At 60.1% G+C, this 10628-nt stretch overlaps 2 protein-coding genes across 3 annotated transcripts; both read right to left on the bottom strand.

Annotated features, from left to right (window-relative positions):
* Positions 1-662: 662 nt before the first annotated feature.
* On the bottom strand, positions 663-3633 carry LOC146434219 (uncharacterized). 2 transcript variants are annotated; one of them, XM_085068663.1, is made up of 2 exons: positions 3313-3633; positions 663-3177 (listed from the first exon to the last, which is right to left on the bottom strand). In XM_085068663.1, the coding sequence occupies exon 2, from the start codon at positions 2744-2746 to the stop codon at positions 1742-1744; it is 1005 nt and encodes a 334-aa protein (XP_084924789.1). In that variant the 5' UTR covers positions 2747-3177; positions 3313-3633; the 3' UTR covers positions 663-1741. The 2 variants fall into 2 exon arrangements, with proteins under 2 accessions (XP_084924789.1, XP_084924790.1); XM_085068664.1 differs by having other exon boundaries at positions 2022-3177.
* A 2269-nt stretch (positions 3634-5902) lies between these two features.
* Positions 5903-10243, bottom strand: LOC146434218 (serine/threonine-protein kinase pim-1-like). The gene is made up of 8 exons (XM_085068665.1): positions 9408-10243; positions 9250-9300; positions 8637-9003; positions 8204-8380; positions 7796-7945; positions 7453-7553; positions 6657-6794; positions 5903-6364 (listed from the first exon to the last, which is right to left on the bottom strand). The coding sequence occupies exons 1-5, from the start codon at positions 9996-9998 to the stop codon at positions 7839-7841; spliced, it is 1293 nt and encodes a 430-aa protein (XP_084924791.1). The 5' UTR covers positions 9999-10243; the 3' UTR covers positions 5903-6364; positions 6657-6794; positions 7453-7553; positions 7796-7838.
* Between the last annotated feature and the right edge of the window lie 385 nt (positions 10244-10628).

Here is a 10628-nt window from a genome sequence, read left to right as displayed (position 1 = left end):
GCTCCTGCCAGGCCTGCTCAGGGAGCGCAGGCAGCTCTGCACACATCTATCTCCTGGCAATTGCTCGCCTGGCAGGGAGCAGCAGCCGGAGGCTGCAAAGACAAAGCAAGCATCTGCTTTGCTATCAACCCCAATGCCAGGCAGCGTCCAGCGTGGCACGTTGTGGCATCCTGGAGCTTTCAGCTGCACAACGCGGGTGGCCAAGCACGTGTCCTCTCAGGCTCCTTGCCTCGGGAGATTTTCAGCCAGGCTGCAAGAGCTGCGTTTGCAAATGCGTTTGAGTGCTGCAGCTCCTCTGCAGGCACCTGACACAGCCAGTGGGATCCAACGTCCTGGCAGGAAAATCCCCGTGTGCCTCACAACGAGTTCCACAAAACAGCCTGGCAGCTGCTGGCCCGCAGAACGGAGAGTTCTGGAAAATCTCCTTGGCATAGCTGAGAGTTCTCCTCCCTGCACAGACCCTACAGAATGATCTCTGCACCAGGGCAGCTCTCTAGGAGGAGAAGTGGAGGCAAGAAAAGGAGCTCTTGCATCAGACCAAGGCCTTGTGGCACAAGTCACAAGCACTTGGTGTCCCTGCATCCCTCCCGCCCCAGGCAGCGCCTTTCTCCTCTGCCCCACACAGCACACCCTGCAACGCCCCAGAGCCCAAAAGGCTTCAGCAGTTTTCCCCAAATCAATGGGGGACTACGGTGCAATGAAAACAACAAGCGCTTCTGATTTGTCAATTCCATCATTTTATTTCAATAAAAGCAACTTGTGGAACCTGTTCTAACCAAGCAAGAGCTACAGCTCAAGTGCCTGAGGAACATATTCCAGAGGAACATATTCCAGGCCGAGTGCTGAATAATATTATCCATCAGAAAAAAACAAGCTCCCAAGAACTCTTCTTTACCAAGTAATCTCTAGTTGAAATCTTCCGAACTCTTTACCTTGTTTAATTAATTATTTTAGTTGATTTAGTTAATAGGGTTTAATTTTATTGAATTTATTTAGTTATTTATTTATTGTTATTGATAATTTACCAATCCTTTTGTAATTTCTTAATTAAACAGGAATAGAAGGCATGGGATTGCCTTTATCCCATTATCTTAAATTCTAGAAGACAGCTCTACTAATATCTACATCTATTTTAACCTACGGAATTTAAATCTATTAAATGCTCTTACTTTTGCTCCTCAAATTCTTGAGGCAGCAACTACAATGGCACCTCGGTCATGCGCCTCCTGGCCCTGCAGCAGATGGACATTGCCACCCAGCTTGGTGGCACCTGCAGAATGACTGAGGGTGCCTTCAGTCGTCTTGTCCGGAGCATTGAAAATGTCACTGCCAAAGTCAGGGTTTGGTTGCTCAGACCAGAACCCTGACTTGCTTTGGCCCTTGCTTTGGCATGTCTTGCTTCCTGGTCACGTCCATGTCACAAAGAAGGAGAAGCAGGTTCTTCGGCTGGGGCCTTGCCAGAGTGGTGAAGGTGTCTTTGAACCAGATTTTTTGGGGAAGGGAACCTCTCCATCCCAAGCCTGCCAGTCGGATGCGAAGAGCTGTGAGGGACAGTGCAAAGGCACTGCAGATCCTCCAGCCAACACATCCACTTTCTGCAGGCCCTGGCTCAGGGGCTGGCCACAAACACACATGGAGCAAAGGAGAGGAAGGACAGAGCGTTCCAGAGCTCATTCCAGTGCTCATGCCTCTGTGGGTGTCACATCACTGGCATCGCCACGGAGCCATGGTGGGATGGATCCTATGGCTGGAGCACTGCACTGAAATGTCTGAGGCTCCCCAACGCCCTGCGCAGAGCCCTGAGCGCCCTCCCGAAGTGGGACGGCCGCCGCTCGGGGACAGCCACGGCCACGGCCACGGGTGGGCACAGGCGTTTCAAGCGCTCGAATGACCGCCTGTCCCACTCCAGGAATTGCTGTCCCCGGGTGCCATCTGGAGAGTCCCACGGGAGGGACCCTGAGGAACTCTCGTCCTCAGGTCTCCAGGCTGGGTCACTGCTTTGCGACCACAAGTCACTTGGCAGGGACACAGAGGCACTGCCCTCATCAATGCTCTCACTCAGGTCGGTGTCTTCGGCCCAGGCCTCGAATGGGAGAGACCCTGAGCCACTCTCTTCTCCAGTCCTGCTGCTCACCTTTGTGTCTTCGGCCAATGACCCACCTAGGAGGGACCCTGAGCTACTCTCTTCAGTGCTCCAGCTCAGGTGTGTGTTTTCAGCCCACGACCCACATGAGAAGGAGCCTGAGCCACTCTCTTCCTCAGACCTGCTGCTCGGCTCCTCATCTTCAGGCCATGCCTCACCTGAGAGGGACCCTGAGGTGCTCTCCTCGGTGCTCCAGCTCAGATGGGAGATCTCTGCCCACGCTGTGCCCAGCCCTGGCAAACTGCACACCGATCTGAGCTCGTCGGAGCTGGACCCCTCCTCAGCTGGTGCCTCTGACGGGCATGGCTCTGCTTCTGCCCCTGCCCCCTGCCTAGGGAGATCTCCCAGCTGGCTGGGAGAGGGGCTGGGGGGGCACTGGTCCTTAACTGGATATGGAGTCAAGACTCTTTTCCTGCTGTGAGGGGCTCTGCTGGGCAGAGCTGGGGCTTGGCCTGTGGCTGTGCACGGCTGAAGCTCCCCGTGCTCTGCCCAGGCATCTCTTGGCCTCAAAGGAGGTCTGTCTTCTTCACTAGACTGGCTAGACTCTGTTCCGTCTTCCTCTTGGGACAGCTCTTCGGGGCTGTCCACTTCCCAGTCTGCCATGGAGAAGGCTTGCTCCTCCACCTCAGGTTGTCTCAGGGCAGCCCCCGCTGCTGCCCCTGCCCCCTGCCCACCCAGAGCTTCCAGCTGGCCGGGCTCCGGGCTGGGGGCCAGCAGGGGCTGTGCGGGGCAGCTGCCCGGCTCTCCGGCCCCAGGGCGGGGGCTGCTGCTGCTGCCCTCCCTGTCCCCGTGCCCCGACGCAGGGGCCGCCGTGTCCCCGGCTGCTGGCCGCGTCGCCGGGTCACAGCCGCCATCCCGCTCACGATGGCACGGCAGCCGCGCCGCAGCGAGCGCAGCAGAGCCTGGCCGCGGCCCCTGGGGCTGTGCGGGGCTGCCCGGCTCCCTGCTGCTGCCGCCCGCGCCACAGACGCAGCACGGCAGTCACGGTGCTCCTCGGCTTCCTGCGGGGCTGCCCGTGACTCGCAGTCGGACAGCTGCGCGGAGCACGACAAGGCTGAGGACCAGCTGGCCCTCTGCGCTGCAAACGGCCCCCCTGGCACAGCAGCTCCCTCCGTGCCCGCAAGCCCGCCCCGAGCCCCGAGGCAGCCGCCTGCTAGCCCATCCCTCACCTTCTGCCTCCTGCCAAACATCCGCCACTTCTTCTCGGGCTGCACGTCGGCGCTCATCTCCTTGTCCGTGGACATCTTGGAGCCGCTCCGATGCTACCCTAGCCCGGGGAGATGCTGTCTCCAGACGGAGCTGCTCCCCTGGCAGTGAGCACCCCCAGCCATTCGGTGCCCTTTTATAGCCTCCCGCTCAGGCCGCGTCCCCAGGTGTCACAATGGGCTCTGGGCACACGCAGCCACACGTCACAAAGGAGCCTGCAACGCGCTGCTGTCCCCACGGGCCACTCCCCGGCAGCCCCAGGACAGCGGCGGGCTAGGGGGGCTCCGAACCAGCTGCAAAGCGGCTGGCGCCGGCTGGGACAGCAGTGTGCAAAGAGGGCGGTGACAGAGCTGTCACACAGCCTCTCGCAGGGACAAATCAGGGACCGCAAAAGCAATCAGTGCATGTGCCACAGCTTTAAAAAACTCTGTTTGCACATCATGCCCAGCTGTAAAGTTCTAGAAGGCATCGCTGCAGGCTGAAATTTGTTTGTAAATAATTAGAAGGCAGAAATGCTTGTGGAAACTGTTCCAAAAAAATCCTTTTTCTGGCCAAAAAATCTTTTTTTGTGTCTATTAACTCTGATAATTGCACACTCAGCAGAGAATTCCCTTCTCAAATCAGGCTAGAGGCCCCACTGAAAAATGCAGAGGCTCTTGCACATGGAACACGTGCAAGCCCAAGTTTAGGGTCAAGAACTGCGGTGTGCAAATACTGGGCTCATTGGGAAAAAGGTTTTCCTTCCACCATAGTTGAGAATTCCGTCATTTGCCCCTGTAGAATGCAGAATAAAAGAGAGGACAACTCACACGGTTCGGGAGGCAAAGGAAAGAACTCCAGAGATGAGCTGTTGGAATACAATTTCAAAAAAGGCTGAAACGTTCACACGGCTCCATTTGAAACTGGGAAACTGCAAGAGGAAGTGATGGCGAATACTCCCATTTCGGAGGGTTTGCATGGGCTCTTGGGAAGGACTTGCTCCCTGGGAGGGTGGGGAGGCCCTGGCACAGGGTGCCCAGAGAAGCTGTGGCTGCCCCTGGATCCCTGCAAGCGTCCAAGGCCAGGCTGGACACTGGGGCTTGGAGCAGCCTGGGATAGTGGAAGGAGTCCCTGCCCATGGCAGGGGGTGGCACTGCATGGGCTTCAAGGTCCCTCCCAAGCCAAACCGTTCCGGGCTTCCACGATTCTCTGGTTCTGTAAACTACTCTGAACCATTTCACATCAGCATGGAGAAGTCAAGTCCATCGTGCTTAGAGTTCCAAAGGATAACATCTGATCTACTGACATCTGTTAGAATTTTGTCATGACTCTGGAACAGCAGATTCCTCTAAAATGTAATAGTGGGATCTTAAAATCTTTAAATATAAGCATTTAATGTGTGTCACCTACAAATGATGGCTCTGAATGAGGCTGCGTGTCACACCCTCCAGTATTAATTTAACAAAGGATATTTGAATGACAGTGAATTTACTGTCATTCACAAACTCTGACACTGAAATTTCTTGAAAGTCAGAATGGAAGACGAGTTGGATTTACCTCTCCGAAAGACAACATAGAATTCTATTTTATAATTTTCAAATTATAAACATGTAAAAGTAGAAGAAGAAGCCAGTGAAGCAAGTTAGGAAGAGCAGAGCTCTCTAAGGGATCTCTGAATATTTCTTCACAGTAAATCACAAGAGCTACCTACTACGCATTGAGTAAATAAGCATCTGCGATTTCCAGGCTCATTGTCATGCATGTTTTTTAAAGTTACCCATAAACACTTTAAATATGTTGGGCATTTCTATCTCTTAGAAGCTCCCGGGAAACTTTTGTTACACTCCTCGAGGTGAACGAAACACGCGCTTGTTGTGCAATGTTGCAAAGCAAAGCACGGACAATTGGTGTCTTGGCTCAACCCAGGCAGCACCTCCCAGCCCCTCAGTCACTCTCCACCAGTGGGATCAGGGAGAGAGCTGGGAGGGTAAAATCTGGAGTGGGTTGAGATCAAGGCACTTGAAGAGGGAAAGCAAAAGGCACCACACAAGCAAAACAAAAGAAGGAATTCCTTCAGCCCTTCCCAAGGCTGGGCAGCTGTTCAGCACCTCCAGGAGAGCGGGGCCCCATCCCACGGAAGGGTGACTTGGGAAGACAAAACCCATCCCTCCAAACATCCCCCCATCCTCCTCCTTCCCCCCACTCTATATCCTGAGCACAAAGTGACATGGTCTGGGATATCCCTGGGATCACCATGTGAGGGGCAGGAAAGGCCTTGGCTCTGGGTAAGCTCTGCAAGAACAAAAACATCTCTGTGGCATCAGCCCTGTGTTCAGTGCAAAGCCAAACGCAGCCCTAAAACAGCCCCTGGGAAGAAAATTAAGCCCAGCCCAGGCCACAACTGGGGCAAGGTCCTACCAGCACGCGGAGTAGAGGAGTGTTTGAACAAATACTTTAGTGTTTGCTTTCCCAGGGAAAGCTTGGTACAACCTGGCCTTAGAAAACGCAAACATGCCAGACTTGAGCCATGTCCAGAGATTAAGGCAATCTCACTTCTTCCACAAAGGACAAGCAACTCTATGTGCCTGTCCTTTCTTCCAAGAATTCAACCCCTTATTCGTGACCCTTAGCACAGCCAGCTGGTTTCCTACTCATCTTTCTTCATTGCTAAAACATTCAACCTTCTTTTTCCAGTCCCTAACCGAGAGTAATCCTAAATGCCAGCTTCCGGCGCATTGGCCGAGCACGTCATTGAGAATCATCACCTACGACCCGAGAAGAGCCGAGATACAGATGGAGGCAGCTGAAAACTAGCATTTGGGGCCATGGCAGATTGATTCCATTTCAGAAAGTATTGAACAAGTTTATTTTTTGGGGGGGTGTCGTGTTTCCCCTTGCAGGTGGATGCTCTGCAAATTTCAGCCGCCTTGCAGGTCTCTGCTGCGGCTGGCGCCCTTTCTTCCTCGGCCTCTTCCCGCCCCGCAGCAGAGCCCCGGCGGAGCCCGGAGCAGCATCAGCGTCCGCGCTGGAGCTCGGCTGGAAGGAGAGGAAGCACCAAGCGCCCGTCAGCTGAAGGCTCCTGCCGCCCTCGTGCCAAGGGCCCGCCGTGGCCAGGCCACGCTGCCCGTGCTCGGCGCGCCGCCCAAAGCTGCCCGTCCGGCATCGCTGCCCGCGGGAGGAGAGCGGCAGGGCAGGACGTGTGCCAGCGCCCGCAGCCAGCCGCGGCACGTCCACCTCCTGGGCAGCTGCCCGCAGCGGGATGCCGCCCTGCTCGCTGCCGTCTCCCAAACGCCCTTAGCCCAGCCGTGCCAACAGCATGGGGACCCACCTCACGCCATCCACCTCGCGGGGAGGAAAAGCAGGTCCCTGTCGACGTCCTCGGCCTTCTCCCAGGGCACGTCCGATCCACGCCGCAGCTGCTCCCGAGCACCGCCCGACCCCGACTGGACACCGCCTGGAACGCTTCCTTTAGAAAAAAACAAACAAAGAAGTGAAAACAGATTACAGACACTGAAAAAAAGGGGAAACGAGAAGAAAAGTAAAATCTTATCTCTGTAGGGGCTTGAGGAAGGCCCAAGCCCTACATGCTAGGGACAAACCCACCCACAGGGGAGGGAAACCCATGCTTTCTCCCTTCCTTGCCCCCTGCGCTGCCCTCCAAAAATCACAGGAACCCAAAGCAAGCAAGGGCAGGGGAGTAGCCCGAGCCCTTCCGTGCCCGAGAACCAAAGCGGCCCAAAGCGCACACTTTCGGGAGGCCCAGCCACCTCTGCTCCCCCCGTGGGGCACTGTTTGTGTCGGGCTGGCTGCCTCGGCTCCAGCTCCAGCCCCAGCCCCAGCCCCAGCCCCAGCCCAGGGCACGCTGCCTGCTGGGGGCTGTTGCTAGGGCCTGGGCTGCTGCTCCCATTGGGGATCCAGCACAGCCAAAAAGCAGCTTGGCAGCCCACTGAAGAATGAGCTGCACCTGCCCCAGCAGAGCGGGCAGGGAGCCTTCGGTGCCCAGCCAGCCCGTGCAATGCCCACGTGTGGGAGCATCCCCCTGGCTGCGGACTCATCCGCACGTTGGCTGTGGAGCCTGGCTCTGAAGCAGGTGCCCGAATCCCAGTGCATCGACTTCAGCTTACTGGGGGCCAGGTCGATGGAGATCTTGTCATCCTCCACGTCGTCCTCCGTGTCTCCAGCAGCAGCCCCACCTGGTGCAGCTCCTCCGGGGGCTCCTTCTTCCCTGGGGGTGGGAGAGACCAGGCTGTCAGTGTTCTGCCCAGGGCCCCAGCTGAAGTGCGCCAAGCAGGACAAGCAAAAGCAGCTTGCGTGGTGGCCAGCAGTGCTGGCAAGAGCAGCTCAGCTCCAGCACGAGAGCTGCGTCTTCCCATCCCATGGCCCCTGCTCCGTGACACGGGCATGACAAAATAGGCTGCCTTCCTTGGATTTTTATTGGCAAGGGATTTGTGTGGAGCTGCCGCTTACCAGGCCAATGGATCCAAGGGGCTGTGAGGCTCTCTCCCTTCTTCTACGGCTGATGAATATCCTGCACCCAAGGATCACAGAACAGGTCTTCCAAGGACGGCCTGTCCGTGGAGTGCACGGATAAACACCGCCGGATGAGCTCTTGGCAGTCTGCAGAGAGGAAGCAGAAAGCGCCAGTCAGCTGGAGAAGGCTCCTGTCCGCTTTGCCCCACCATTCCTGAGCACGCCCAGGCTATGCCGGACACGCTCAGAGCTGCCCCTAAGCTTCCCCACGCACCCTCCGTTTGGGAGGAGTGTGGGACGTGTGCCACCTCCTCAGCAGCTGCCTGAGCGGGATGCTCACGAGCCCGCCGCTGTCTCCCAGCGCTGCTCTTCCCGCCCCCCCGTGCCGCAGAGATGAGGATGCACCTGGAGAGAGCCGTTCTGGCAGCGGGAGCTGGCCCCGGCTGGGACTTCGGCCCCTGCTGAACGGGTGCCTCCCGCAGACCATCTGGTGCAACACGATGCCCAGGGACCAGACGGTAGCTGGCTCGCCGTGGTACCAGCCGAGGTCCTTCCATTCCGGGGGGCTGTAGGCCGGTGTTCCTACGGAATACACACGCAGTCCATCAGGGCAACGCTGCCTGCCCCCAGAGCCTCGCCCCAGCATCCGTGGGCACGCCGGGCGAGCCGCTGCCTTCTCGCCAGCAGCACCTGGGACTCGTGCACAAACCTGGGCTCGTACAAGAAGCCACGGGGCTTGCAAGAGGGCAGCGGAAGCCCTGGGAAGGCCCAAGCTTGGGCCCTGACATGCTGGCCCACGAGATGCTGGGAGTGGGAGCAAAGCCCTGGCTGGGCTCACCTGCAAAGGTGGTGTACGCTGCCTCCTGGAGGTAGGTGCCACAGCCAAAGTCAATAAGCTTGGCCTCGCCCGTGCACAGGTCGATGACGATGTTCTCCGGCTTGATATCCCTGTGCAGGACCCCGCAGATGGTGCAGTGCCACGCAGCCACCAGGACCTGCTGGAACAGCTCCCGCGCCACTTCCTCGGACAGGAAGCCCCGTGCCCGAATGAAGCGGGAGAGGTCCTGGGACTGCTCAGGGCGCTCCATCACCATCCAGATGCAGGTGGAGAGCTCAGCCCACTCCAACAACTGGATGATGTTGGGGCACCCCGTGGACACCTTGCTCATCAGGGCTACCTCCAGGGGTGCGCTGGTGCCGTCGGGCTGCGGGAGGAGCACCGTGCCGTCAGCGGGGCTGATGCCGTGCCGGGGCTCCGCAATGATGCCCTCAGCCAGCCCGGGATGCTCTGCGTCCTCCGCTGAGCCCACGCTCCCGCTCCCTCTCCCTCCCTCCCTCCCTCCTTCCCTCCCTGCAGGCGTCCTGCCGCCTTGCAGCCTGCCGGGCCCCGGCTTATCCCCACGGACCCGGCACGCCCCGCTTTCTCCCGCTGGCCCCAACGGCTCACTCACCAGCTCGGCCCAGTGCCGGACGCGGCTCCGCGACACACATTTCATGGCCACCTGCGAGCCAAGGGGAACAGCGGCATCAGCTCGCCGCCCGCCCTGCCCAGCCCCACCCTCCTCCTCCTCCTCCTCCTCCTCCGCCCGCCGCCGGCCCCGCCACTCACCGGGGCGCCGTCCGCCACGCGTGTCGCTGCGTACACGCGGCCGAAACCACCTTTGCCTAGGAGCGAGCCCACCCGGTAGCGCTCCAGCAGGGCCTCCTCCGTGGTCCCTGCGAGCGAGAAGCGGCTCTCAGCCTCCGGCCCGGGGCCACCCGCGGCCCCCGACCGCCTCTCCGCCGCCCCGGGCCGGGCATCCCCCTCGCAACGGGGCAGCGGCGGCTCGGGGCCGGCGGCCGCGCTGCCGAGCGGCGGAGCTCGGGCCGGGGAAGCCGCGGCCGAGGCGGCGGGAGCGGCCGCGCCGCGTGTGTCCTCCTCGGGCCCCGGGAGGGGCCGGGGCCGCCGCTGGGCTCGGGGCCGGGGCCGCCGGGGCCGCCGCTGGGCTCGGGGCCGGGACAGCCGGGGCCGCTGCCGGGGCCCCCGCCCGCACAGGCGGAGCCAGGGACAGGCGATGCTGCCCCAGCCATGGCCACTGAGGCCCGCCCAGCAGCGCCACAGCCATGCCGGCGACAGCCGGGCGGAGCCGAGAGCGCGGCGCGCCGCCCGGGGGCGGGAAGGGGGCAGCCCCGGCCGGGGCCGGGGGCGGGCCGGGCGCATGGCCCCGCCCGGCAGGGGGAGAGGGAGCCCGCGAAAGGGAGGGGGAAGAGCAAGCCCGGGAAAGCGGGGAGGGTGCGCGCCGCCGGGACAGGGTGCGCGACGCCGGGGGAGGGAGAGCAGGAAAGAGAGCGGGATCGCCGAGGGTCTGCAGACTAGCTGCTTTTTTGCCGCTGCCGCCGCCGCCGCCGCTGCTGCCGCTGCTGCCGCTGCTGCCGCCGCCGCTGCTGCAACTGAAAGGCGGGGAGGGACCGTTTGTCCGCGTGTCCGTTCGTCCGTTCTCGCTTTGTCCGTTCCCCGCTGGCCCCCGCGCGCCCCGGGCCAGCACCGGCCGCTGCGTGAGCTCCGGGGCGTGAGCGGAGTCCCGGAGCATCTCTTGCTCCCGCAGCCACGCCAAAGCCACGGCCGCTTTTAGCTGCCTCTTCTTCTTCTTCTTCACTGTATGCGGGGTGGGCAGCGGGGGCGGCGGGGCCGAGCCCGGCGCCGTGCCCTCGTCGCCAGGGCTCTTGCTGTTTCCTTCTCCGGCTCCAGGTGAAAATCGGAGACTGCCCATAGGATGAAAAGAATTCCACCTGCACTACTCCTGCCGCAGGTTGGCTGCCACTCCAATAGAGCAGCTCAGCTCTCTGCCTC

This window comes from Lichenostomus cassidix, chromosome 8 (assembly GCF_008360975.1).
Source record: "Lichenostomus cassidix isolate B80296 chromosome 8, HeHo_3.0, whole genome shotgun sequence".
Lineage (NCBI taxonomy): Eukaryota > Metazoa > Chordata > Aves > Passeriformes > Meliphagidae > Lichenostomus > Lichenostomus cassidix.
Note: the sequence above shows the minus strand (reverse complement) of the source record. Positions and strands in the feature narration are given on the sequence as shown.